At 41.1% G+C, this 27126-nt stretch overlaps 5 protein-coding genes, 1 non-coding gene and 1 pseudogene across 7 annotated transcripts; 1 reads left to right on the forward strand and 6 right to left on the reverse strand.

Moving 5' to 3' along the window:
• Nucleotides 1-1565: 1565 nt before the first annotated feature.
• Nucleotides 1566-3970, reverse strand: LOC103991322 (small ribosomal subunit protein uS8). The gene is made up of 4 exons (XM_009410732.3): nt 3725-3970; nt 2716-2859; nt 2474-2634; nt 1566-1882 (listed from the first exon to the last, which is right to left on the reverse strand). The coding sequence occupies exons 2-4, from the start codon at nt 2846-2848 to the stop codon at nt 1784-1786; spliced, it is 393 nt and encodes a 130-aa protein (XP_009409007.1). The 5' UTR covers nt 2849-2859; nt 3725-3970; the 3' UTR covers nt 1566-1783.
• A 1415-nt stretch (nt 3971-5385) lies between these two features.
• On the reverse strand, nt 5386-6219 carry LOC135643470 (probable histone H2A.2). The gene is made up of 2 exons (XM_065160471.1): nt 5961-6219; nt 5386-5877 (listed from the first exon to the last, which is right to left on the reverse strand). Exons 1-2 carry the CDS (start codon nt 6168-6170, stop codon nt 5641-5643), a joined length of 447 nt encoding a protein of 148 aa, XP_065016543.1. The 5' UTR covers nt 6171-6219; the 3' UTR covers nt 5386-5640.
• Nucleotides 6220-6941: 722 nt separating this feature from the next.
• LOC135643469 (pentatricopeptide repeat-containing protein At1g62720-like) lies at nt 6942-10900 on the reverse strand. The gene is made up of 3 exons (XM_065160470.1): nt 7916-10900; nt 7680-7733; nt 6942-7140 (listed from the first exon to the last, which is right to left on the reverse strand). Exon 1 carries the CDS (start codon nt 10226-10228, stop codon nt 8486-8488), a length of 1743 nt encoding a protein of 580 aa, XP_065016542.1. The 5' UTR covers nt 10229-10900; the 3' UTR covers nt 6942-7140; nt 7680-7733; nt 7916-8485.
• Nucleotides 10901-11745: 845 nt separating this feature from the next.
• LOC103991806 (probable ADP-ribosylation factor GTPase-activating protein AGD6) lies at nt 11746-13486 on the forward strand. The gene is made up of 3 exons (XM_009411349.3): nt 11746-12670; nt 12851-12940; nt 13010-13486. Exons 1-3 carry the CDS (start codon nt 11870-11872, stop codon nt 13388-13390), a joined length of 1272 nt encoding a protein of 423 aa, XP_009409624.1. The 5' UTR covers nt 11746-11869; the 3' UTR covers nt 13391-13486.
• A 479-nt stretch (nt 13487-13965) lies between these two features.
• TRNAV-AAC (transfer RNA valine (anticodon AAC)) lies at nt 13966-14039 on the reverse strand. Its single transcript has one exon. It is a non-coding gene; the product is annotated as a tRNA-Val (tRNA).
• Nucleotides 14040-15065: 1026 nt separating this feature from the next.
• On the reverse strand, nt 15066-20092 carry LOC135642537 (UDP-glucuronic acid decarboxylase 6-like; annotated as a pseudogene).
• Nucleotides 20093-20936: 844 nt separating this feature from the next.
• LOC103991326 (uncharacterized) lies at nt 20937-25685 on the reverse strand. 2 transcript variants are annotated; one of them, XR_010497999.1, is made up of 4 exons: nt 25507-25685; nt 23311-25084; nt 21573-22078; nt 20937-21454 (listed from the first exon to the last, which is right to left on the reverse strand). XR_010497999.1 is itself a non-coding variant. In XM_009410736.3 (2 exons), exon 2 carries the CDS (start codon nt 24877-24879, stop codon nt 23347-23349), a length of 1533 nt encoding a protein of 510 aa, XP_009409011.1. In that variant the 5' UTR covers nt 24880-25084; nt 25507-25685; the 3' UTR covers nt 22875-23346. The 2 variants fall into 2 exon arrangements, 1 of the variants encoding a protein (XP_009409011.1); XM_009410736.3 differs by lacking the exons at nt 20937-21454; nt 21573-22078 and having other exon boundaries at nt 22875-25084.
• Between the last annotated feature and the right edge of the window lie 1441 nt (nt 25686-27126).

Below are 27126 nucleotides of genomic sequence, written 5' to 3' on the forward strand. Positions count from 1 at the left end.
CAATGGCGTCGGTCGTGGCAAGACCTTTCGCCCATCCTAACATCTACCCCTCTATCCTCTACCAATAGCTTCACATTCACGAACTACTCCACTTCCATCAACCTCCCGACGTCACCCCCTTCAGCATCAAGTTCCACCCATAGTGAGTCACGAACGAAGCATTATAGCGTGGCCCGGGATCACCACCTGCGACGTCCACCCTCGCATTACCATCCCTCTCACCCCCTCAAACCGCTCCCGCCCTATCAAGTGCCCATAGCGAAAAGACCTTGCTTTTTTATAATATCGTTGTGATCCCACCTATCTAAGCCTCCGTTGACATGTACTAGCTCCCGAAGCAGATGTACACCACCGACCGTGACAAGCACATGTCTAACCATGCCATGACCTCTTGCCTGCCACACACCCCAAGTTTTCCGTTAGGCGAATTGATCCCACAACCCAAGCACGACCGTGGCCATAGGACTGCCTTAAGTGGGGGAGGTAGTCACCCTCTAGGTTGTCAAATGTGTTGTTGACATCACTCCAACTAGCGACATTAGTTAGGAAAGAGTCCATGATGAACTCCAGAGCGAGGGAGGTAGTCACCCTCTAGGTTGTCGAAGGTGTTATTGACATCACCCCAGCTAGCTAGCGACGTTGGTCAGGAAAAAGTCCATGATGAACTCCCAGTTTGAGTCACTGGCCTTGTAGCGACAATAGACGGAAAGAAGGTGGGAATAAGAGAAGGAAGGGGCGAGGATCATCGAAAAGGAGGAAGCGACAACGCCGAAAGAAGGGATAAGGGGCATACGTCACTAGATGTGGTCGAGGACGAAAATGCCGAAGGCGCTAGAGGAGTAGAAGATGACGTAGGGAATGTCGAGATCAACAACGAGGTGATGGGTCCAATCGATGAAGAAGTCGAAGATGATACAGAAATTGTTGAGGGAGCATGAATCAAAGAGCGACGACAGGTCAACATTTGCATTGATATTGACGCAGATGCAACGAGAGAGGAGTCCTCCACCACTAACGCCAACAATGCCACCATCAACTATCGATGCCATCCACCATCAAATGTTAAAATTATCCTTTTACTTTTTATTTTTATATTTTCATCAACAAAACTAACATCGTTAGAATAAATGAACTTAATTATTTCACTCTCGTATCTCCACAAATGTCAATATAATTTTTTAAAATATAAGAACCGAAACGCTAAAGATAACTAACAAACTAACTACCTTAGTTAGCCCAATCCATAAGTTCACTTTGAATTTGAATGCGTTCTAAGCAAGATATCACCTTGCCCTTGTCCGTGATAGGTGGCAGATGTTAATGAAAACAATGGTGAGTCTGCAAGTTGTTTTCCCACGTTATAACAAGAATCAACTCCTCCATGGAAGCTCAAGACATGAAACCTTCTTATCTTCCCATATGATTCCAACTTGAAAGAATCAGAGTTTCTGCTGATGAAACAATTACAAAGCTTTGTATGAAAGAATCAGAGTTTCTGCTGATGAAACAATTCCAACTCGAAAGAATCAGAGTTTATGCAGTTGAAATTATGTATTACCAAGAACTAAACCACATTTAAATTTTTTTCGTGATTAAGTATTAAGATAATAAACTATTGGAAGCAGAATCAATCAGGTCTACTTTGAAATGGAGTATCTGACTTGTTCAATATGGACTCCAGATCCAGGAGCTGACAGAGAAGACGGATACCATAATCCAAAATTACCAAGTTCTCACAAGGATTACATTTATGATCTGCAGCCTCATAAAAAAAAAAGCCCATCTAGTAAAAGAAGCCGAGCACTTTACCACCAACATTCTTTCTTCTAGCTTCTTCGTGATCCATGATTCCAGCAGATGTGGTCAACACAATGTAACCGAACTGCATACATTGGTACCGAAAAAATTGACATTAGTTTTATCTTATGCTTCACACCATTGACAAAATGGAGCTGAAATGGAATATGGCTACCATACAAATCACATCAAATAAACAATTAAACAAGTATCTACATATCTATTCTTGCAAAGTTTATAAAGAAAATGTCTGCCCTTACAAATTTTATTATTAGCATGTCTACCCAAGTATTAAGAATCACACAGAATACTGAAGTTTTTTTTTTTGCAGAATACTCAAGTCAAGCACCACAGTTTGTAACTGGTTTTAGTTTGAGAATTGTATTAGAACAAAACATACTTGAAAATATTGTTAACAATCTTACAATCATAATAGCTTTTATAGTATTAACATCAATTAGAGATTCAACTGACAGTAAAATCACGGTCAACTAAAAGGACTTAACTAGGATCACATTGCGCAAGTTTTTAGATTTTACAGGGAAATAAATGTTAAACCTAAATTTAGAGGAATTGAAGTCCATAGATCGCTGAGTTTTGAATTATATACTTGTAGTTTTGCCAATATAAAAAATGTAGAACTATAAACAGATATGGAAGGATTTTAGCAATTTACCTGACGTGATGGGAGTAGCCTGGCAGTCCAAGGCTCAATCTCTTTGACGCCCACATCAAAGCGAGGGCTAATCACACCACATTTGTTCAGTCTCCCATTCAACTCAACAACTATTTTACCAGCCCGGTGATCATCCACGTATTCAAACTCACCAATATATCCTGGAGAAACATACATGTCGAGGAATCATCAAAACAATGTAATTTTTATAGTATAAACACAGACATAATCAAAGCACTAACCATGCTTCTGCATTACAAGGAGAAACTTAATAATCACTTTAGATGATGGTCTAATCATGACCTGCCGCTTTCCACGCTTCTCTGCATTGTACATGCTCTTGAGAGCATCATTCAAAACGCTGATTCTCACCATCCTGGTCAAGCCTGCATAAAAATCAAATGGTTACATATATTAAATGAAAGACAAGGAACTTGGAACCAAAATCTAGTGACCCACAGGAAAAGATGAGACCTTCCCATGACCTACCATCTAGGCTACAAAGCTAATTAGATAAACATTAGAAACCTCCCAGCTTGCTCAACAAGCTAGAATAATATTCTAAGCACCAAGGGATTCCTCTATGTACAAAAATAACTTTAAAATACTAAGCTGTTCCAAATAGGTACCATGGAAGGTTTGGACAAGCAAACCCAAAAAAGTCACCCACTTGTAACCCCTAAAAGCATGCCAGAATACAGTTTCGTTCTAACTCGATCTAACCACCAATATATTTCGAGACAAACATTATCACGGAAGCCTTAATCCAAACCGGCTGACCTAACAATTTATGAGAACGAAGTTTCCAAAGTAGGAATGGTTTTAGATCAAAAACGCCGGCGGCCTGCAACTTTCGTTGGTAACTTACAGCAAACATCGAATCAAATGGATCAGAAGATTGCCCAAGACAACGATACTAATAGATAATGCTTTCCTAATTGGATATAGCACCCACCCTACAATTAGACCAACACATATGGTGTAAACAAGCAACAAGATTGACCATAAATACCAAGAAACATGTTAAGATCAAAAACAGATGCAGAGAGCAGACTAGAGTCCAAAAAGCTATATGTAAAACAAATCCTACAAAAGGACCCAGAAGAATGAAACGCAAAAACAAAATCGATCGATTGGAAATCAAAACACAGCAACGATCCGTCTCATAGCAGATCGATGTGATTCAAAGAACAAACTCGTATAAACGAAGTGCAGGAGAAGAAAACAAGCGGGAAAAGACTAAGATCGCACCTCGGGAAGAAGGATCTCGCCAACGCGGAGAACCGCCCCAAACCCTAAACTCGACAACGTAAGCGAAAGCGGAGGAGAACGGAGGCGTGGGTTTATATACGCCTCCGTTCGAGCGATTCCTATCGTTCCGGCCCCTTGGATCGTGATCGAACGGTTATAATCGAGTGTAGCAACGAAGCCCTAATTTTGACATTCACCGGGCCAGCCCATCATCCTGCACTTGGATCCGAACCCATTGACTGATCGGCCAGCAGAAGAAGAGATCCGTTTGACTTCACAGTCCATCAAAGTCAAAATATTTCTTAGATCTTTAGATTAATTATCAAAATATTTTACTAAATAAATTAAGTGATATGTTTAAAAATATATCGAATAAAAATTTAAACCTTCAACCTTTGATAAATACGTCTAACACGTCATCACCAACTAAATCTTATCTGAGACCAAATATTGGTTTGGATTTCAAATAAATGTCACATCCCTGCAATGCAATGAGATTATTCTTCTTTTTGAAAACTCAGAATTGAAGGTCTCTGTTCTATGAGGTAAGTTCACATAAATACAACCTAAGATGCAAAAACATAGGGAAGATAATATTTCAAGCAAACATTTGATGACTGATAATACAAGACATTTAATTTGGTAGAGCTCCTTGTAAATCTAAAACCATCCTCCAACTTCTATGTAGGAACTATAGAAGTTCTTGAAGAAACCAGTAGCATTCCAGAAAAAGCAAGCTAGCCAATGTGCCAAGTTAAGTAGCAAACAGTGACATCCCATCAAGATCAGTTAAACAAATGAAGCAGATTGTAAGTGATCCAACAAAAAAAAGAAAACACTTGTTGTAGAAACAATATAATCATCATTTACATATTGGAATATCAAACAGATAGTCCCAAACATATGATTGACAAGCAGCTTGTAATAATCAAGTGAGAAACAGATGTTATGATACAAGTGCCAAACAACCAATGAATCTTTCGGACTGGATTGGTAAAGCAAGTGATTCAGACTGTAAGTGATCCAACATTAAATTACTGACCATAATAAGCTAAAGTCTATTAACCAAAGACATTTAGACAATTGTTTCAAGTGCTAATGAAACAATAACAAGCTCCAAAATACTTAGTATTATCACTAAAGAAAATGGAAGGAGTAGAAACAAAAGCCCATTTGGCAAACATGAATTGATTGCATGAACTCTTCCACCACTCATTGGTCAAGTGAATCTAGCTACTACATGACCCTGCCTGGATCACAAGAGTCTAGACTGATGTGGCAACATAACATGGAACACAGATAAAGCTACATATTTGGACTTTGTGCTATGATTTCAAGCACCAACTTTAGGTAATCCAATAGTCAAAATGAACAATAGACTGCAAACATCAGACCACACAATATATATACTATGACATAGAAAGAATCAACAAAGTTTGTTTGCTTCTGTACTACTTACTAATAACCAGAGGGTGCACCTCAGGCACTCCAATGAGGAGAACTCACGAAGAAGCAAGACCATGAGAAAGCAGAAAAGCATGGAACACTAACTGGTATAAAGTAAGAACTCAAATGCAGAGGACACTTTCACACAGCAATGGCCTCAATTCCTGAAACCAAATTCCCATCTTTCCCCTTCCCAATTGCAACAGATCTTATGATTTGCAACGAGAACACTTCAAATTCCCCATTAGAGAGTCGTAGGTTCCACAATTCAAACGCTTTGTTCGTCTAAAATCCCCAGCAAGGAAAAGCAACCACGACAGATACAAACAAAGCTCTCCCCCTTTTCCAGATTCGACCCATCATTCCACTACCCCAACAAAAGAAAGCAAGGAAGAAAAAGAAGCTAATATAACCACAGAATCACACACAAAGAGAGAGCAAAGAGGAGACTTGAAGGATCCAACGCCCCACTAAGCCTTCTTGGGCGACTTGCTGGCGGGCTTGGCGGGCGATTTGGGTTCCTTGTTCGCGGTCTTCTTCGGCAAGAGCACGGGGTTGATGTTAGGAAGCACCCCGCCATGGGCGATCGTCACGCCGGCGAGAAGCTTCCCCAGCTCCTCGTCGTTCCTGATGGCTAGCAGCACATGCCGCGGAATGATCCGGTTCTTCTTGTTGTCCCTTGCCGCGTTTCCGGCCAACTCCAACACCTACCTCCACAACCGCACATCGTCAATCAAAGCAGACCAGAAAAATCCTAGAAGCAGAAAGAAAGGGGGAGAGATCGATTTGCCTCGGCGGCGAGGTACTCGAGGACGGCAGCGAGGTAGACAGGGGCGCCAGTGCCGACACGCTGGGCGTAACGGCCTTGCTTGAGGTAGCGGCCGATACGGCCCACAGGGAACTGGAGGCCGGCCTTCACCGACCGGGAGACCGGCTTCTTCTTGGGGCCTCCGCCCCTCCGACCGCCGGCGCCTTTCCTGCCCTTCCCGGTCGCCTCCATCTACTCGGCGTTGCGCTTCGTGCCGGTTTGGACAAACCCGATATAGTGGGAGCGGTTTGCCTGCTGTTATATATGCACTGCCCACATGTGTTTTGGTGACCTGTGTGCAGACGGTACTGACCGTTGGATGCGTTTCGAATGGACCGCTGGATATCGACAGCCTGGCGATCCGTGAATTCGCGATCGAGCTAATAGGAGACGATTTTGACAGATGCAATCATCAGATCGGTCCGTTGTAGCAACGGACGATGGGGAGCTGCCGATGTAGGACGAGAGTAAGCGTCTGGGTCGGGCCCACCTAAGACGGAATCGAACATTTCTTTTCGTACCCTAAACAAAGTTACCCGCCCCGTAAGATGGATATATACTGACCAATAGCATATTTCCATGTCAGCAAAATAAAACAGGACAATAATAAATTAAATTATAGCTTCTCGCTTTTCATTAAATAGGTGTTGAGTTCCATTTGCGTTGGTGGGTCCCAAATAAATGGGTGCACGTTAGTCACGGTCTTTTCCCTCTTTCCTTGATTAATATTTACTTATGATACAGTTACATGCAAGCACAGCACATGCAAGGAACTCAACTTGCATTTAAGTTGCATAAGCATACATCATGTTCATATTTAAATCTTTCTAATGTAAATATAGATAGGAATTTAATCCTATCAACATCTAAATAACGCACCAGCTACATCAAACCTTTAATATTGAAGAAAATAATAATTTGATTGATTGTTCCTCCATCCCCTATATGATTGTAGCATGAGCTTGAGAGACACAAATAGCATCTGAATTAAATGAAGGTCATCTTTGAGGAAATTCTTGTCTGACTTCAAAATTATGTCTATGAACCAGTGTCCTGATGATACATATGCATTTATGCCTGTACATGTCAAGCTGTGACTGTTGCATTCCAAATCGGCAGAGTGATCCTTTTCATTTACAGGAAATTTTGTTGCTAGTTTAACCTGCATCAAGATTCAATGGAGAAAAGTTGAGCAGATGTACTATGATTTTTTCTCTTCAGGTTCATTTATCAGTCATGAATGAGCACAATGGACAGACAAAAGTTGCAGAAGCAAGAACAATGATAATGAGATTTAGCAATGAGTTCAGTGGATCTGCTTACAAAAAATGTGAGCCAAAACTAGTGCTTTCACTTTTGTTAGAAGAAGTACCACCAGATTAACTCCCATTGGATAGATCAATCATGTACCAGATTCACTGGCCGAGAATTTCCACTAGTTCATGATCAACATCTATCCAAATATTTTTTCTTGATACTAAAATTCCTTAATCACCTAACGGTGCACAAAATATGCTAACCACTAGAACATGCATAGGGATGTTTTTGTCTGTGTGGTTTAGGTACATGCAACAACTGACGTGCCATGTCAAGCTGCTTTAGGTACCAAGTGCACCATTTGCTTCCTACTTAAGAATCACGATTTAAGGGCGAAAAAAAATCATGATTGTGCATTGCCTGGATGTCAATACTACTAGATACCTCTTTTCGCAATTAATCTGAAAACCAACTGCAGCCACAGTATATCCATAGTCCCTGAAAAATTTAGAGAGAGAGAAAAATTTTAAGTGCTGTTGAAAAATTACTCAGTAATGTAAGAACTTCCACGGTATCATTTTTACCTTGGAACAAGTTTGGTCTTATAATGGACTGAGAGAGCAGGACTAGAGAAAATGAGAGAGCTATTTGTACAACATAAAGGAATCAAGAAGCAATACCTTGCATTGTATTTAAGAAAGATCCTAAAACAAATCATTTTCATATGCAGGGTACTGGTAGAGTACTAGAAAAACTCCCCACCTAGCAGAACAAGCTGAATCGACTTGAATGTGCATTTTCTGCCAATAGGAGTTCCATATATCAAGATCAGCAGACACTCATTGTCCATAATCAAGTGATGAAGAACATGTGCAGCAAGCATAACATGCCTTGACAATCACTTCATGATATCATCCTGCAAATGAATGCTGGTACACTTCTTTTGGGCATTCCGCACGAGCAATGATCACCAAGAAAAGTTATTCAATGATCATCAGCTGGTAATTTGTACCAGCCCGGATGTGGTTTCAACATCACAGTCAATTAAGATCAGAATCAAGAAAAGCTATTCAATGATCATCAGCTGGTAATTTGTACCAGCCCAGATGTGGTTTCAACATCACAGTCAATTAAGATCAGAATCAATAATGTAAATATTGCATTTGCAACTAGTTCTAATATGGGACCTTGTTCCATTACCTCAAAATTCTTGCATTATAGGCAACCACAAATTTCGTTTCTATGTTCCGCTAATGGCCTCTCATCTCTGTTACCGACTTCAAGGTATAGATATCCTCGATTCTCATTGTCATGGAATTCACGAACTCTTCCCATTCAGCATATGAAACTATAGTCCCACTTTCAATCATTTTGTTCATGTAATGATGTGTCTCCTCAAGTTTTCCAGTAGTGTATAAACTTCGAACAACAGATGTGTGCAAGCCAACATCTACTTGCATCTTCTCCCTTTCCATCTGCTCAACGAAAGAGACAGCCATCGCAGTATCCCCCCTCCCCAGATAGCCATGGATCATCAAAGAATATGTCGATGCATTGGGCCTAACACAACCACCACAATTCCCGGCCCTCAACTTCTCAAAAAGGCCGATTGCCTCCTCCATCCTCCCTGCTTCCCAATAGCTTTTTAGAATCCAATTACAAACTTGAGCAGTTGGAGAAACTCCCTCATTTACCATCTCCAAGAGAAGCCTATATCCATCATCAACCTGGCCTAGTTTGCAGAGACCTGCTATCACAGCAACTGTGATATCACCAACAGATACACTTTGTTTCTTCTTTTCGAGATCCAAAAGCTCGACCGCATCTTCTGCTCTACCAGCCCGGCACAAGGCCTCTATGAATGACACATAAACGCAGGTCTCCACCGGAATGTTCTTCTCTGTTGCCTCTTTCAAGAGCATTTCAGCCTCTTCAACTCTCCCTGTTTTACAAAGCGATTGGAAGTACGCCCCAAATGCCACCGTTTCAGAAATCAACTTGGTGGAGCTCAGTTGGAAGATGACTCGCCTTCCTGGCTTTAGCACTGGAATCAAGCTATCTTTGATGTTTTGGCCTTTCTTCAACAATTTATCGAACAACTTGCGCGCTTCTCGCAACTTACCCGACTTACACAACCCATACAAGAAATTCCCGTAGATCAGTATGTCAAGCTTACAGTTCCACCTATCCACCATGCTCCTGAGAACCAAATCAGCTTCGAAGACGTTCCCAACTCGACAGAAGCTGCGGAAGATAGCAAAGTAAGTCAATTCATCTGCTTCAAATCCCTTCTCCTCCATTTCCCTCAGAACAGCTCTAGCCAAACTCGGATTCGGGCAGCTACTCTGACAGAAAGCTCCAATCAAGGCCATGTACCTCTGCCTACTCAAACTCCACCGGCTCCTCGAAACCCTGCGATAGACTTGCTCGATCTCAGACGCGTCAACGCGGCGCCGGCAGAGACCGATGACGAAATCCGAAGCGCCGGAGATCCCATCGGGGCCTCCCCCTCTGATGTCATGCCAAACCGATTCGACGTCGCGGATGGGGGATTCCGGGAGCAGGCATTGGAGCACGAGGCTGTAGAGGAAGAGGTCGGGGACGATGCCGCGCTGCTTGAGGCCAGAGAGGACGGACTTCGCTCTGGTGAGCTTCTTGCGTCGGGAGAGGGCGCGGATGAGGAGGACGGAGGCGGTGGAGTCGAGGAGATGGGCTTCGGCGAGGGCGGAATCGAGGGCGGCAAGGGATTTGGGGTCGCTGGGGGTTTTAGAGAGGTATTGAAGGAAAAAGGAGAGCCTTTGGAAGCAGGGGGTTTTGGGGAGCCGTGGGGATAAAATGGAGGAGGCGTGGAATGGACGAAGTGAAGCGGCGAAGGGGGAGTCACGAAGGGTGGAGCAGAAAGAAGGCAATCGAACTAGTAGTGCTCTCATCAGAGCTCGGAAGGTTATCGACGCTGCAGCTGTGGTGTTCGGTAATATGCCAGCAGCAGTCATATTTTGGACAGGAGGATGCGGACGAGGCGCGCCAGTTCGACCACCGCGACCGTTCTATATATACTGCACTGCAGCCCCAAGCGCTCGCTTCACCAAAGTTATCGTTCCCTTTCTCCTTCTCATCGCCGTCCCGCCTCCGATCTCGGAGTCTCCCACCCTATATTTTCTCCAAATATCCAATTCAATCCCTATTCTTACCGACTTCTTGAGCCGAACTCTCCTCCGGAAACTATGCCTCCCATCCTTCTCCTTCTTGCGTTTCTTGATTCGGAGATTCCCAGTCCTACGCTGCGATTAGGTCGTGTTCTTTCTCGCCTAGGTTTTGATCGATCCAAAATATCCGCGTCGATTTGGTATCATCAACGATGATTCGTTTTTGTTATTGTAATTGTGCGAGACGGACCTGACGCGTCTTCCGCAAGGTCGAACCAGGCAGGCGGAGAAGCGGGGGAGCCAGAGCCGCAAAGGTCCTCGCATTCACCTTGAGGTCTGCTGGAATCGGGTTCTTCAGGGAGAACCCGCGTTCAACTCCGACCAGGCCGTCGGCGCCGTGAGCTTCCTCCGATCGTGCAGCAAGTAGCCCCACCATCGCCTCGCCCTCCCTTCTTCTTCACACTCTTCAACTCACCAGCTTTTCATTTGTGAATTAGCAGATGTTGTTGGATTTGCATCTCGTCGTCTCTAATTAATTGTTTTTGCTTTTAATATTGCTAAAACAGGCACGGCCGATCGCTGCGGAGGGGAAAGGCTGGATCTTCCTCTCGAGAATAAACACCTAAAAACCGATGTCCACCTCTTGAGTTCTGCCTTCTTGTTCATCTTCTCAGCTTAAATTTGTAGGATTTTTACATTTTTCTTTTGTAATTTGCAGGAACATCTTTGTTCATGAGATGTTGAGAGGAGCAAAATCCCTCATGAGATGATCCCTTTCCCCAAAAATGGTTAGATTCAACATCATGTTTTGCAATAGTTTTAAACAGGTGGTTTATAGTTTGAACAATCAACAAAAATTGGTTCATCAATTTTGATTACATAAATCATTAGTTAAAAATTAAAGTTGATAGTAATACATTCATCATATCCATATAGATAAATATAAATCTTTAATCCAAGACTAATGAATGATGTTTAAATATTAGGGATGCCCAATGTAATGTTTGTGCTTTCTCAATTTATTTATTCATGTCTTAGACAATATATAAGGGATTTATAGTATGTTTGACCAACTCAATTTTGAAAATACAAGATTGTACGTATAAGTGTATGCATACATGTCTATTAGTACCAACAAAGCCCAAATACATGCATACATGTACGCCTACGATTGTACGCCAAAGCCCAATGTATGCATACATGTATATTAGTTTATAGCATATTTAGAATAAGAAAATTGTATGCTTTTTATGTGGAACATCCGAACACGCAACAAAACATCGCGTTGGATCTGTTGTAGTCCGCGAAACGATCCCGAACAATTAGGCTTCCACGAGCCATGCAAGCCACAGGTTGGAGAAGGCGAGAGGAGAGCTCGCTCCATTTCTCCTACCCATCCCTCTCCCTCCCTCTTCCCCCCCACCACACTCATTCCCTCTTCCTCCCCCGCACGAAAGCGTACGCATTTCCCGCATCGACCTCCACATCATGGCAGCTGCTGCTGCATCCACGTCCTCGTCGTCCGCCCTGCGACGGCTCCAAGCGCTGCAGTCGGAGCCGGGCAACGGGGCGTGCGTCGACTGCGGGCAGAGGAACCCGCAGTGGGCCTCCATCTCTTACGGCGTCTTCCTGTGCCTCGACTGCTCCGGCAAGCACCGCGGCCTCGGGGTGCACCTCAGCTTCGTCCGCTCCGTCACCATGGACTCCTGGACCGACGCCCAGCTCCGGAGAATGGAGTGCGGCGGCAACGACCGCCTCAACGCCTTCCTCGCCCGACGCAGGGTCCCCAGGGACGCCGACCCCGCCACCAAGTACAACTCCCGCGCTGCCGCCGCCTACCGCGACTGCATCCAGGCCCTCGCCGACGGCCGCCCCTCGCAAGACCCGCCCGTCGTCAAGGAGGCCACCTCCGAGCCCAGCGCGAGGAAGCCGCCGCGGAATCCGTCCGGGTGGGACAGGTGGGACGACGAGGAGGAGGACGGCTGCGACCACCTCGCGGCTAGTTCGAACATGAGGAGGAATCAGTCGGTGGGTGACCTTGGGTGCGGGAGCGGGAGCGGGAGCGGAGCAGCGACGTCGCTGCGATCTCGGTCGACGCAGGATCTGCCCGCCATGGCGCAGAAGCCGGCGAACAAGGAGAGGTTCTTCGCGAGGAAGATGTATGAGAACAGTACTCGGCCGGAGGGGATCCCACCTTCACAAGGCGGCAAGTACGTGGGATTCGGATCGAGCCCCACTCGGCCAGCACGGAGTGCTTCGCAGGATGACTTGCTCTCCGTCGTCTCTCGGGTGAATGTTGCCAGTCATAGAATGGCAGAATGAGTTTAATCTATAGATCGGGTCCTTTTCTCCCAACTTATACATCTATTTTGCATGCTGTTTATTCTGACAGAATAAACAACATTATTCTATACCGATTTATTCTTAATAAAGATATATGTTATTTATTTTTGCATGCTGTGTCTACAGGGATTTGGTCGCCTGTCCATGGCCGCTGCTTCTGCTGCGCAATCTGCAGCTAGTGTTGTCCAAGCAGGTACAAAGGAGCTGACTTCCAAGGTATTGGTTCATTTCCTTTGTCCCTGTTGATGAGCACGATACAGTGTTCCAAATATACGTGTACTGCAGGTGATGGAGGTGAACTATGATCAGAAGGTAAATGAAACAGTGAACACGGTGACAGCAAGAACCAGCGAAATCGGTCACAGGACATGGGGGATCATGAGAGGCGTAATGGCAATGGCATCGCTGAAGATGGAGGGAATGGGGTGGAGCGAGGGTGACGACGGCAGATACTCCGAAGCGTTTGGGCAGGAGAGCAAGGGTGGAAGCGGTCGGCAAACGCATCCTTCGGCGAAAGACTCGCGGGGTGATTGGAATGAGAGCGAGATGAAGGAGGAGGAGGATCACAGGAAGCACACCGACGGCGAAGATAGCTGGGCGTGGTGGGATGAAGCCGACGATGATGAGCAGGAGATCAGCCATCATCAACCCAAGAGTGCCAAGTGATCTATATGGCCTGGAAGAAGCGAAGTGAACGTGTCCTGTTAGTCTCTGTTGAGGTCACATCTTTTGTTGCTTTCTCTCTCTGTATCTGTTGATGTTGAGACGAATAGATTCTTGTATTTAAAAAATGAAATAAATAGTATTAATGATGCAAAAATACAAAAGAATTTACTAAAAATTATAAATAAGAATTTAAATACTATTAATTTAATTAAGGATATAATTGTTAGTAAGCTCAATAACGATGAAAAATCCATAATCGATCCAAAATAATCGGATATTATGACTTAATACTGTTAGGTACTTAGTGCTTATTATATAATGATAAATATAGAGAAAGGGTGAGTATTACTTACCAGAACGCCACCACTTGACGAAAGGCTTCGTTTGGGCGATTCTGAGAGTTGTGAAGACTTCCGGTGGTAATACCTAATTTTGTAATGAAAATTTGGTTCAGAAAAACAAAATTAAAGCGTCATCGTTAACGAAGACTATCCGGTGAGCTTACCTCATGCTACTCGACTCTGCATTCTTATTCTCACTGCAGCCACGTTAAAAAACGTCTGAGGTGATGATAATGGCGTCGCCCGGACTCGAACCGGAGACCTTCAGTGTGTTAGACTGACGTGATAACCAACTACACCACGACACCTTGATGACGAGTCTCAATTAGTCTTACTTCAAGTGTCCTATTACTTGAAAGCTAAGGGAACGAGATCTGTTATCATCTAGCTGAAGAAGAAGTACCAACAAGTGGATAGGTTCGGAGAGGGCTCCTGCTGCAAAACAAAGCACCTCAAGAAATCGGAGAATCCAAAAGCCACAAGTCTTCTGCTTCTCGGCACCTTAGCCAACACCCCAGAACATAAGAACACAAGGTAAGCGAGGAAGAAAATGGATCCAAAACCGAGAAGGCCAAAGACTATTCCGTAGGGAGAACGAATCCATGTCCGCAAGAAATCTCACAACGCCAAGACGGACACACCGACCGAGCATTCAGAACATTACCGGTTCAAGAAACATCAAAAGAATGACCCAAATCCCTAACCCCAGATTGAATCCCAGCAAGCAAATCCGATGAATCCTAAGCCGTATTCACTCGAAGGAGATCAAGAAATGAGATCAGATCCGAGGAAAGGACAGACAAATACCTTGTTGTCGAGGATCGCTTCCTGAAACGGAGAGAGGGAGAGAGAGAGAGAGGGAAGAAGGGGTTTTAAATAGGGAGCGAGGTTGAGGTGTGTAGTAGTTTGGACGATTGATTTGACTTAAGTACCCCTGATACGTCTTTTGGTTGCCGACAAAGTTGAGGGTATTGTAGTCCAGCTAGGTCTCTGTCTGCATATTTTGCATAGAAACCATATAGTATGTTCGGTAGCCTACACATATTTATATTATGCATTTTTATTACAAAACTAATTTGCCTACATGATAAAATATAATTCATAAATACATTTTCAAAAGATAGACACTTAAATTTTGACATATCCCTTTACTATATACCATATAAATAAATCATCATGCATTTGCAAATAAACAATTTGTATCATTCCAGCAAGAACTGGAACATGAACATGTTATAGAGAGAGGCATCCATTTGGAGCAGCTGGAATCACTGGCATCTGGAAAACCTTATATTACACAGTTAAGCCATTCACAGAATAACACCATCAAATTAATAATTATTATATACATATCCATTACATTGCACAAAAAAAAGTAATGCCCAAACACGACTTTGCTCATCATAAAACCTCACCAATCTTAGAAAACAAAATTCTTTACGTACTCAAATTACATACTTTTCAACAACCAATCAAAAGTAGAAATTGATTTATTCCAGGACGAATCAATCATCTTTCAAAGAGAATAAAGCTCATTCTTTTTTGACCATGATAAGCCACTGCCTGAATTAGTCTTCCATTAGAGACAAATCCTATCGTAATATAATCTTAAGATTCCATCCTAGAAGATACTTCGCCTTCGTGATGTCAGGCTTCCTTTGGCGTGGATCATCACGAGCATTTTCAATCATTTTAATCAATACTTGCATAAGGAGGTAGGGTTTTGTCAACTCATTATTTAGTTAATTGGATGCTTTATTGATAATCTAAGTGGTACAGTTACTTAAGCAAAAGATGTGTTGTATAATTATTATTGTTGTTTTCCTCTCTATACCAAAATATTATTCACCAAAAAAGATTCTACGGTTGTTTATCCTACTTAATAGGATAAAAAGGGATACAAGTGTAAAGTTGCTCAAGGAAAGGAAAAGAGAACTTACCTCCTTCACGATCTCAGCACGTTCCATCATTGTAAATTCACCTACAGATAACACAAATCCCACTTAGAGACCATGCCCAAGGCTGTTAATTAGCTACATAATACTATTGAATCATGAAAACCCCAGGAAATTGCCACCTGGGTGACAAGGAAAATCCTAAACCACTGTACGACATGAATTGGTCATTAAAGATCAGTCATAATTGTATTAATATGTGCACTAATGGAAGAGAGGGTTGGTAAACCAGAGAGAGTCTCATATTGCCATGTTATATTGGCTATTACTGACTTACATTATACACATGAATGAGAGATACAGAGAGGGAGAAAGGCATTCATTTTGGAACTTGAAAATCCTAAAAGTTTCTGAAATTTGAAGCCGATATTCAAACCTCTTGACCAGTAATACTGAAAGAAAAGGAAAATTGTAGCAGTAAGCTGCCTAATGAACAAGGAAATTACAGTAATCAATCATGAAATTACAAGGTAATCAAGGAAATTTACCAGGGTTTCCGAGGTTAATAGGGCCAGTGTTATCTCCTTCCATCAGCCGAATAAGTCCCATCAACCTTCATGGTACAACAGAAAGTTTTTACTAGTGTTAACAGCACAAGATAAGGCCTGAAAGATTTATGCTCATAAAAAAGGAAACTTTTACCATGTCAGAAACATAACAGAAACTTCGGGTCGTGTTCCTGGAGCCTGAACTGTTAAGGGCTCACCATTGGGTGCAACCATAACCAGATTAAGTAACCATGGTCAAAGGAATTTCCAGTTCATTTGTTGATGAGATCATAAAATTTACCTAAGTGCTTGAGCTACAAAGTAACTGACAACATGACCATCATCGATGTTCATGCGTGGTCCATAGGTGTTGAAGATTCTAGCAATTTGGATCTCTAGTAAAGAGTAACAATCCCAAAGGTGAAGAAACATATGGTGAGAACTTGCCTAGCTATTTCTTTCCAGTAATTTACTTTCTAAGTCAAAGAGCTGATTAGATATGAATACTCTACCTATGTCATGCTGCCTATGATAATCAAACATCAATGTCTCAGCCACACGCTTCCCCTCATCATAGCAACTCCTGACCCCTAAAAGTTCATAAGGTGAACATTAAGAGGATAAATTAAGGCATGTCACATTGTAACACTAAACCACCAGTTAAGAGAGACATAAATACCAATTGGGTTAACATTTCCCCAGTATTCCTCCTTCTGAGGATGCTCCAGGGGATCACCATACACCTCTGATGTTGACGTCAATAAAATCCTGCAAGACAGGAAACATATTGTATGCACACACCATATGCTCCTAGGATTTGTTATTACACTAGTGTTTTAGACCATACCTTACTCCAACCCACTTTGCAAGCCCCAACATGTTCAGTGTGCCAATCACATTTTGTCTTAATTGTCTGTAGCAAGACCATTTTGAAATTAATGTTCGTCCTGGTTAAACTTCATGATAAAAAATGCATACAGCAGCAACAAGCGAGTTTGAGAAAAAGGCAGCTGACAAATGGTAGTAAACACATGGAACAGTCTTAGACTGATGAAGTAATATACTTATCTTATTCTTTTCAGGAACAAAAACCTATTATAGCTAACAGAAAAGCTAATTTTATAATACAGAGCTACCATCTTGAAATAAAAAAGAAAATCAGTATCTCAGAGTTGCCAAAACAATATAAAAGGTTTCTTGAAAGATCTCCAAGCTAACAAAGAAGACAATAAGGAATTGTTGGAAAAAATAAGAGTTACAAGAAAAATTATGTACCAAAGAAAGATGAGAAAAAAAAATAAAACGAATATAGATTTCTAACATCTAGCACCACACACTAAATTGAATTCTTTAACTAAAATCTACAAAATAAAAGTTCAATCACAATCAGTCTAAGAAATGGTGACTTTCAAATTGCAAAGCTTACGTAAATGAGATTGTTAAATTTATGTAGGTTTGAGAGACTGACAAATCATCCAGCTTATCCATAGAAACCAAGCTATCCTCCAGTGACAGATACCTAATGCATGGTAGAATAGATAAACAGCACATGATACAGAAACAGACATTTTTGTTTCTGATGTCAAATTCAACATATTTCTTAGTATCTATTCCATATAAAAATGCATACCTTGACTGGATTGTATTTATAGAAAATTGGCGAAGCAGGGCAAGCTAAGTGATAGATACAATCAACTTCCACCAATAGTGGCTCTGTGACATCTGACAGGACAGAAATGAGCTAATAAATGAGATCAAGTCTTTTATTAGAACAGCATATTTACACATTTTCCATTAAGCATACAGAATTTTACAGACATTAACGAACCAAACCATGTTGTATCTTAGAATGCTTAAAAATTGTATAGAAGAGAACTCGAGCAAGGGTCATAACACAACGAAAAGGCTCAAAGAAGGGAGACACTCTTTCAGATGACTCAATACTTGTTCAAATAACAGGAAAGTACCATGTCGAATCAGCTCAAATCTTGGGTGGCCAATCCATTCTTGAGATTGTCCTTTGAGCCACTAAAGAAATTGTCGGCAACTATCACCTACCAACATAAGTTAAAAAAATGCACAATACAAAGGTGTTCAGTCAATATCCAACAATTTGTTACATGAAAATGGATAAAATAGATAGTCGTATGTCAGAAGTGGTATCAAGCTTTTGTATTGAAATATCAATTTATGTGATAATCCACACAGATATGCTTGTATGGACACCAAAATCCAAAGCTTGGGGTGGTTGCATGGATCTTCCCACTATTGTATTATATTTAGAAGATATCTGAACAACCTTATCAGTAAGATTTTCAATTTTTGTCTCATTTCTTCTCATATCAGCTGTTTCAAACTTTAATTAAATTTCATAGAGATATAAATAATTAAATTACTCTAAGTACCCTGCCATTGTAACATAAACTCCCATTTGGATAAATCATCTAATTCCATTTATCGTTATAAAATAAAATCCATATGTATAAACTAATAATCTATGCCCTCTGATCATATTTGCATGTTTAGTTCTGTCTCTGAAAATAATAAGAATGGTGATCGTCATATACTTAAAATGACAAGAATAATTCTACTCATGATCTTTGGAGGCTAACATTGCAGGAAAAGCCTTGCTAGAAATATATTAGTGAAACTGAAATCAAAATATTTAATAAAACAGCATTATGGTATTATGGTAAAGATATTTTTAGGTTAAACTAAACTGTTAATCTCTAACTAGAATATAGTGCTCATGACTGATGATACAACCAAGTCAAGACACATCTTTATGAAATTCATGCAATTTAGGGTGGATCTAATTATCAGTGAAAGAATATGTAGATTATTTCTAAAATATGACTTACTTGGGCAAACAAAGATAAGATTCTGCTTAAATATCGAAATTATTCTAGTGCTATCATGTCTGATAAGAATGACCAGCGTAAGAAAACTGAACAAAGCAAACCAGATATATACCTCATTCTTTTCATTTGGTGGACATTTGCCATCAACTTGTCCACCAGATGAGAACCAATGAAACCAGCACCCCCAGTAACCAAGATTCGCATATTGGACTGTCAAGCGGAAATGTCAAAATGAACTCAGAATGTTTTCCATGAGAAAATGATTTACGATAGTCTGAAGAGCCAGAGAACAACAAAACTCGAATTCCAATAACAAATCCCAGAGTGAAGTTTGATTATCCTACTTTATCCAGTTGATTAAACTGTAGAAAACTGAAATCACATTGCAAATCTAGTCCCTTAGCAAATGTTATACAAAACTCATAATGACGAATTATTTCTCTACAACGAAGAATATCATTACTAATAATTGATTAATCAAGTTTCTTACTCGGAGATCTAACTATTCCGGATCTTCAAAGCTTAAAACCAGTACCCAAAAAAGCTTCCATCAAGCCATGGAAAATGAAGCGAATCAGACTCAGAAACAAAAGCAAAGAGAAGTAACCTGCAAAAACTAGGAATTTCGAAGAGGGGAAGGGGTCGGAGGCATTTTTGCTACGACATGATTGTTTCCGTTAGTTGTTTCCGTCCCCATTCCTCAGATCCTGCACGAATGTTTCTAGATCTCATTGACACAGAAGGCCAGAATCTCGAAACATAATATATCAAAATAAAACCCTATCGAAACAACGCTAAAGAACATAAGAACACAGCAACTACTCCCCACCAAGATTTTTTCCCCTCTAGTAAACCAATCAAAATCCTTTCTTTTCTTCTACTCACGGAAGGAACTATCGAGATCCAAAGACCTTATATAGAGCCAAACCACCCGCACCAACCGACGCAATCAAAAACATGAATCTCGATTAACAAAAGGCGAGGCGGTAGCAACCATGATCACAATAACGCTTAAAATACACGCGACGAAAGATTCGGAAGGCCTCGTCGAGACCGATATCCCTTTCATACACCAAACGATTATGATTCTAACTCCATTAACATCCTACATCGTCATCAAAGATCAGAAAGAGCCCAATTGATCCAAGATAACCAGTTCAAGGGGATTACCTTAGAGGAATCTGAGGAATTATGCTACGGGATCGAAGAATTCGGAATGAGACAAGGGATTTAAGAGTAGGAAACGAGAGTGTTTCGTCGGACGCGGGATTTGGGGAGGATTTGCGGCGCCAAGCGGCTTAAAAGACGTTCTGATCTCAGATATCAGCCGTACGATCAGTGGGTCCTTGGATATTGGACGGTTGATTCCTCTATGCCGCTGTTTCACGTGGTGGTCTCTCATGGTTTAAAATACCAAGTGTTGCAGATGTTTTTCATAACACTGTTTCTGTTTTATGTTTTTAAAAGTATTTTTGAAACTCCAAGTTACTGAAACACCTTATGTAGATACAATCATAAAAAAATATATTTATATTTAAATATTTATATAATTGACTCCAAATAATTAATAAGGTAGAGATGTAGGAAAATTTGTTGTTGTATTAATATATTATTATAAATACTTCAAAATTTATGTTACTAAGAGAGAGGATAATACGTGATGTAATTTCCATATCTGATATTAAATTATGTTATAAGCCAAAAAATAATTAATAAAGAACATATATTGCATAATTTTAATTATTAGATGGAGATCATTTTTGCACTCGCACTTTAGAATGCTGTGGGAGAAACATATATTTAAAGAAAAAGATCAAGGATTTTTCATCTCATTTTATCTAAATAATCTTCATGAATTTATGCATTATAAAGATTTGTAATGATAAGAATACTAACCCACATTTGTAATGATAAGCAATATAAGATTCCAAATTCCACCAAGTCCATTACAGTTTGATCACTTCAAATATCACATAATCAAAATAAAAAGTTACATTTGGAAACGAAGCTTTTTCAACAATTGTCTCGATTCGAAGACATGTCGAATGGATGAAATGAATAATCCAAGTCTGACCTCATCAAATCCATCTGAGAAAAGGTTTTATAATAGACTGATCTGAGCATGCATGAAAAGGAGTTTTTTCCGTCTTAGACTGATCTGAGTATTGTGTTTACTAGCTGAGTAGATTCCAAACGACCAGCTCATATGCTGAAGGCAACGAGAGGAATCTGTGTTGGCTTTTCCCTTTGCCCATGAAAGCTGCGTTTCTCCCACTCTTCTTGCCCTTCCTTGACAGTGGGTGCACCGAGCACGGGTAAGCTGTCGTCGTCAAGCACCACGACTGCAGCAATTTACTTCATGAAACAAGGAAACAAGCCAACCTACCTTGTCTTCATGTGTGGGCATGTTTCTGTTGATCTTTCCATGTCGTTTCATGAAGAGAAGAAGAAAGTTAGGACTTGCTTTCTTGTCATCCTTCAGTTAAGTTTATGAATTACAAAAAATAACTTTAAATTTCATTCGGATCGGTACGTACCAAAGTCCAAACATGATCCGCCGCCGCTATATGGATCATTTCTTTCCGATACATCTGCCACGACCACCATGTATCCGAACATCTGCAGCACACACAGCCAATTACAAGAAGAAAACTAGGTGACAGCAGAACATGATCTTGTTGTGGGCAAAATCGAAGCAGAGTTGTATGGGCTCGGGGAAGAAGGTGGCTCCGTTTAAAATCTTGAAGACCAAAGCACACATCTATAAGAGGGAGTAAATGCCACCGTCTCGTTCATGGCGAAGACAATCCTGCACAGGTTGGATCGAAAAAAGAAACACCAAGATGTAAACCGAAACAAAAGTGCAGGGTGTGAAGGACTTACAGCAAGATCACTTCATAGTGTAAGCTAATAAATGCTGGTGAATATAAACAGAAGCTCCAAACTTGCTGTTGGTGGCTGTGGCCTCTTTTCCCATTGTCTGGAAAATACTGATTCATATATCATCCTTTTGATCCCAAACCGACTAGTATATCTTCTCCATCTGCTCCAAAAAAGGAAAGCCCAGTGCACGAAGCCCGCACTCAGAAGGAAAAGCCAATGAGAAATTGATACGAGAAGTAATGTGCAAAAAAGAAGTAAAACACAAAGAGAATAACAATCATATAATCAAAAAATGTAAAGACGAACAGTAAATATACAAATTAAGAACAAGGGAGAAAACCATCCTTCAATCTGATCTTTGCAAGCCAAAAGAGATTAGGAAACCCAACCATACAAGTAAACTCATCATCCCCACTGGAGCATAAAGTCCTTTAAATCACAGAAACTGACCACAATTACTCATCCCTACACACATGATTACTCAATTCCTTCATGGCTTAGCAATGAACACCGTCTTGACCCCTATCACCACAATAAGTACTGAAGACACCACAGACAATGACCAGCTAAGCTGAATATCCAATAGAAGAAAAGTCCCTTTGTAATCATCCAATGAATATATATATATATATATATATATATATATATATATATATATAACATGATCTTCAAAGAGAAAAAATAATGGAAGCATGTTTACGGCTTGATTAGGAACTGGCCGCAAACAAATAACAACTAAGGCGGATCATTCCACTGCATAGCAGCGAAATATACAACAAACTTCAAGCAACACATTTATCAAATGACCACCTTGCAAGAATAATTAAACCTATTTAGAAACTTGGGGTTCTACTCTCACCATGAAAGGAACTTTCTTCTTTTCTACTTTAACAACTACATACCATGTGTGTCACTACTCAAACAGAACAAAGGAAAATTAAACATCCACAACAAACTCAAGTGGTATGTGATAGACTTTATCATTGAAGTATGGAAATATACATAAGTTCAATAGAAATAGGACAAGACCCTACCCCATAGTCATTCCTTAGAACTTTCTGATTAAACATGCTGTAAAATGCTTATGACAAGATGAAACCATATTCTCGGGGCAAAAATTAGGGATCAATAATTGGAATAACAACATAACTACATAAAGAAAAGCCAATATTATGTGTGTTCACCACAATAAATTTAAGTTTCAATCTTAGTTATCCGCTTTAACCTTCCTACTGAATTTCCAGAAAGACTCCAATCCCAATCAAGGTGCAAGAATCAGCAAATTGTTGCATCATAACTAATCAGCAAAAACATTAAAAACACTAAGGACGCACTTCAAATTGACAGGTTTCCTTTCCATGGTACAGAATTATTAGTCAAAGGAAACCTAACCATGCATCCAGCTGCACACATGGTGTCACCACTTATTCAGGTCAACAGAAGATCATTAGCCCCAAGGTGAGGGGGGCGCATGCACACATGAACTTCATGTTCTTCTGGTCCAACTCGATGTTTTGGAACCATAATCTCAAGCAAAGCACCAGTTTCATCATAGTATGCTTCCAGGTTGGCATCTTCAGGGATACGTGTCGGTAGTGCTATTTCCCTTATAAATTCCCCTGGAGGACAATGCTCAGGGGAAGGGTCAGTTAGTTTGAAAGTCCTGTCATGCCTCTTTATGTAAGGCATTCGGGCAGTGCTGACACAAATTATCTTCAAAATTCCATGTGTAAGATTGTTCCTCCAAGAAACTTTCACTCTTTGTTGATCAGCAAATGGCAAGCTCACCATTATCAAGTACCCCTCATCATCTTCATATATTGTCTTTGCAGCAGTTACAGGTCCATATGCATGCTTCATAACACCAGTGAATTCGTTCAACCATGATGGCTCGACTTCGTGCATCTCCACATCTTGACCTCTTTCAGCATGGGGATTTGCAGGAAGGCAGAAATCCTCATGCATAACATGAGGGAAGAAATCCTTCCTGCGTTTACTGCAAACAGGACAAAGGTCCATCCCATCACCATTAGAATGATTTGACTGTGAAGATAAATTCAAACTCGAAACATTAAGTGACTTTTTAGGATGGGGATGCGAAATGTTCTTCAATGGAGGCCTCTCAATTTCAAATTCAGTGTTGGTTAGATTCCTCCACAACTCAAAATCACTGGCTTCAAGAGGGATTGAAAAATTAAGATCCCTGCCCGTGAGCTCCACCCACTTTTTGCGGTCCAACTCACAAACAACCATTAGATTAGGACACCTGATGACCTCAATTCCATGGACACATTGTGGATTCGACAGTCCCCGATACTGCTTGCGCTGCATCCTGTGGGACCGAACAAAACCCCTGTCAACACTGATTGGGAATTGTGGCTCACCAAGACGAGAGTGCCCATTCATATAGCTCCGCAGTTGCATCTTCCCAAGTGCATTCTCTGGCCTCTCTTTGAAAATCCACATGTACATGTTCTCCATGTCATGCTGAACCAAGAACACATCGTGGCGAACATCAGACTTGTCAAAGCCACTAACCCCATTTTCATCCCAGATGACCTTTCCCTTGGATTTCTCCGAGAGAATGGGCTTGAAATAGAAGCTAAAGAAGAACCACGCCCCCCAAATGCTATCCCCTCGCTTGGTGCACTTGCGAGCAGCAGTGACCTTTGGGATGTGAAGGGTTGCCTCTGCATCATAGAGTTGAGGGCCAAGGCCAACATCCAGCATGTCAAAAGGGTCTGAATTCCACGATTGCTGGGAAGGAGAACGTTCGGCCGAGAGGGGGAGGTTGATGTCCGGGGCACCAGAAAGGACAACCTGATGCCGCTGGATCAAGAGCTCACGGTCGGAGTCCTCGTGTGACGAAGACAGTAAAAGGCCTCCAGATGGATCCATGGAGAGGAGCGTGGATGGGTGATGGTTTTCCATGGATAAGGTGGTGAGGAGATCTTCTCCCATCCTTGTTTCTTCTTTGTTTTCGCCCTAGAACCTCTGCAGTCACCTCCTCCTCCTCCTGCTATCTGATGGGTGGATTTCGAATTTTGCCGCAGTCAACGAACGCATGCCACAGACGCCACACGCAGATCCATTCCATATATCCCACCACCCGATTCCTAATGCACCAAGACAATGCCAGTAACCCCCGAACCCAACAAAACTTCACCTGCAGAAGCGAACAAAAGAATAGTCTTTTTCGTTTCAGCAGTCCGAAACCCCAACACGCTCAGAGACCAAGAACAAAATAGACGTGTATATATTGAAAAAGATGAGATTTTTCTGATCGCTTTAGATCTGCAGCATTTAAATCCACTCAAATACAACCAAATCTCTCAGGTCAAAAGTTCTTTTCCATGATCTTTCTAAATGAAAGCGCCAGAAACTTGAATGGAAGAACGGGTATATGACAGAAAGATGATATTTTTACCGATTCTGAAGCGATGAAATCAGCGAAAACCCAAAGCACGACAGTGGAAACCGCACAAAAGATATCAAGCAGAACATCACCACAACAGCGGAGAAGGGGGAAGGGGGAAGAAACAAGGCCGAAGACCCGGAGCAAACGGATTGGGATCTCCTCAAGATTACCTTTTGGGATCAAGGGGAGATCGCTAGGGTTCCAATTCGAAGAAGATGAAGCCTCTCGTGAGCCTCAAATCCACCATGGCTCCCAAATTTAGGATAAGTTGGAGTTAACAGCGGATTTGGAAGGAGGAGTAGAGGGAAATCGGGAGAAAGCGGCCGAAGGCGGAGCGAAACGGTAACGTGCGCCGGTTAAAGAGCCGCCCTCAGGAAACGCCCTCCACCGGATGGTACCTACATCGGCCGTTAGTTGACGGTAACGGCGTTCTCTCTCTACTTACCGGATATATTATTTAAATCGCCTCAAACTTTTTTTTGTATCACATTATTCCTCCATAGCCATTTAATCTTTCCACCGTCCATCATTATGAAAAATAAATAAAATTATCGATCTAGTAACTTTTAAAATATTTTTTCTCTTTTTAGGTATTTTTTCAATGATGCCGCTCGTCTTTTAAAAAAAAAACTATTTATTTATTATTTTTATTCTTTTCTAATATTTTAAATATCTCGGACGATTGATAAGAGGAAGTTAGGCGAAGATAAGAGATGTTTAGGATATTAAATAAAAATATTAAATTTAAATAAGAATCATAAAAAATAAAATAAATTTTTATTTATTAACAAAAAATTGAATTCTCCAACAAAAATGTTTTGTATTTTTCCTACAAAATGCTCATACTTTAAAAAAATATCGTTGAATATTTGTAAAATAATTATTTTATTCTTATCGACCATCGCCCTTTACCTAATTTCACTCATGTCTACTCCATATCAACCTGCAATTTTCATCATAGTCATCCATGATTCTCACGCGAGGTCTTATCCTAATGTACTTTGCTAATGATCCTAAGAGAGGAGGGAGGAAACACCATGGGATTACTTTCTTTTTTTCGTAGCACCTTATCGATGGACTAAGCCTCGAGTCATATTTCTTAGATATAATGATAACATGATTTAAGACTCCTAGACGTAGCGGCGAACATTGAAAAAAAATAAAGATAGATAACTACTATTATAAGAAAAAAAGGGACGAATAAATAAGTTGCTAACGGTTGAGCAAAGGACGATGGTCATTCATGATAAAATAATTTTTTATATGATCAGAAATACTATGTAAGAATTTTTTAAGCACTCTAGAAAAAAGAAGTTGAAAGTTTTCTTTTTAATTTACCCATAAAAAAAATCCTATATATAATATGTATAATTTATTAACAATTATGATAAGGCGGAGGCCATGTCCCTGTGACTTGTCTCCTTTCGCTTGTGATCATGAGGGCAACGTATCAGTGTGTGTGGGGGGGGTTCGGTAGCGGCCGACCTTATCAACAAGGGAACAAACATCTCATGCGTCCGCTCTCCACCTGTAAAGTGGATTCGCGGAACAGAATAATAGCTTTACTCATTCCTTGCCCGATGAGACGACCGAACGCGTCCCATGGTGATCTGCTGGTGTAGGTTTACGGATACGTTCATCCTCGCTACGGTTGACCTCCTCAAGAAATCAACGGGTCAAAATCCAAAGCAATTTTATTTTGACCAGGCAGCCACCGATCATAAGTGTAGATTAAGGGGACAGCTGTAGCGGTGGGGACGGGAGGGTGCGTTGGGCCCCGCGTCACCGTG

The sequence above is a fragment of the Musa acuminata genome, chromosome BXJ3-7 (assembly GCF_036884655.1).
Source record: "Musa acuminata AAA Group cultivar baxijiao chromosome BXJ3-7, Cavendish_Baxijiao_AAA, whole genome shotgun sequence".
Taxonomy (NCBI): Eukaryota; Viridiplantae; Streptophyta; class Magnoliopsida; order Zingiberales; family Musaceae; genus Musa; species Musa acuminata.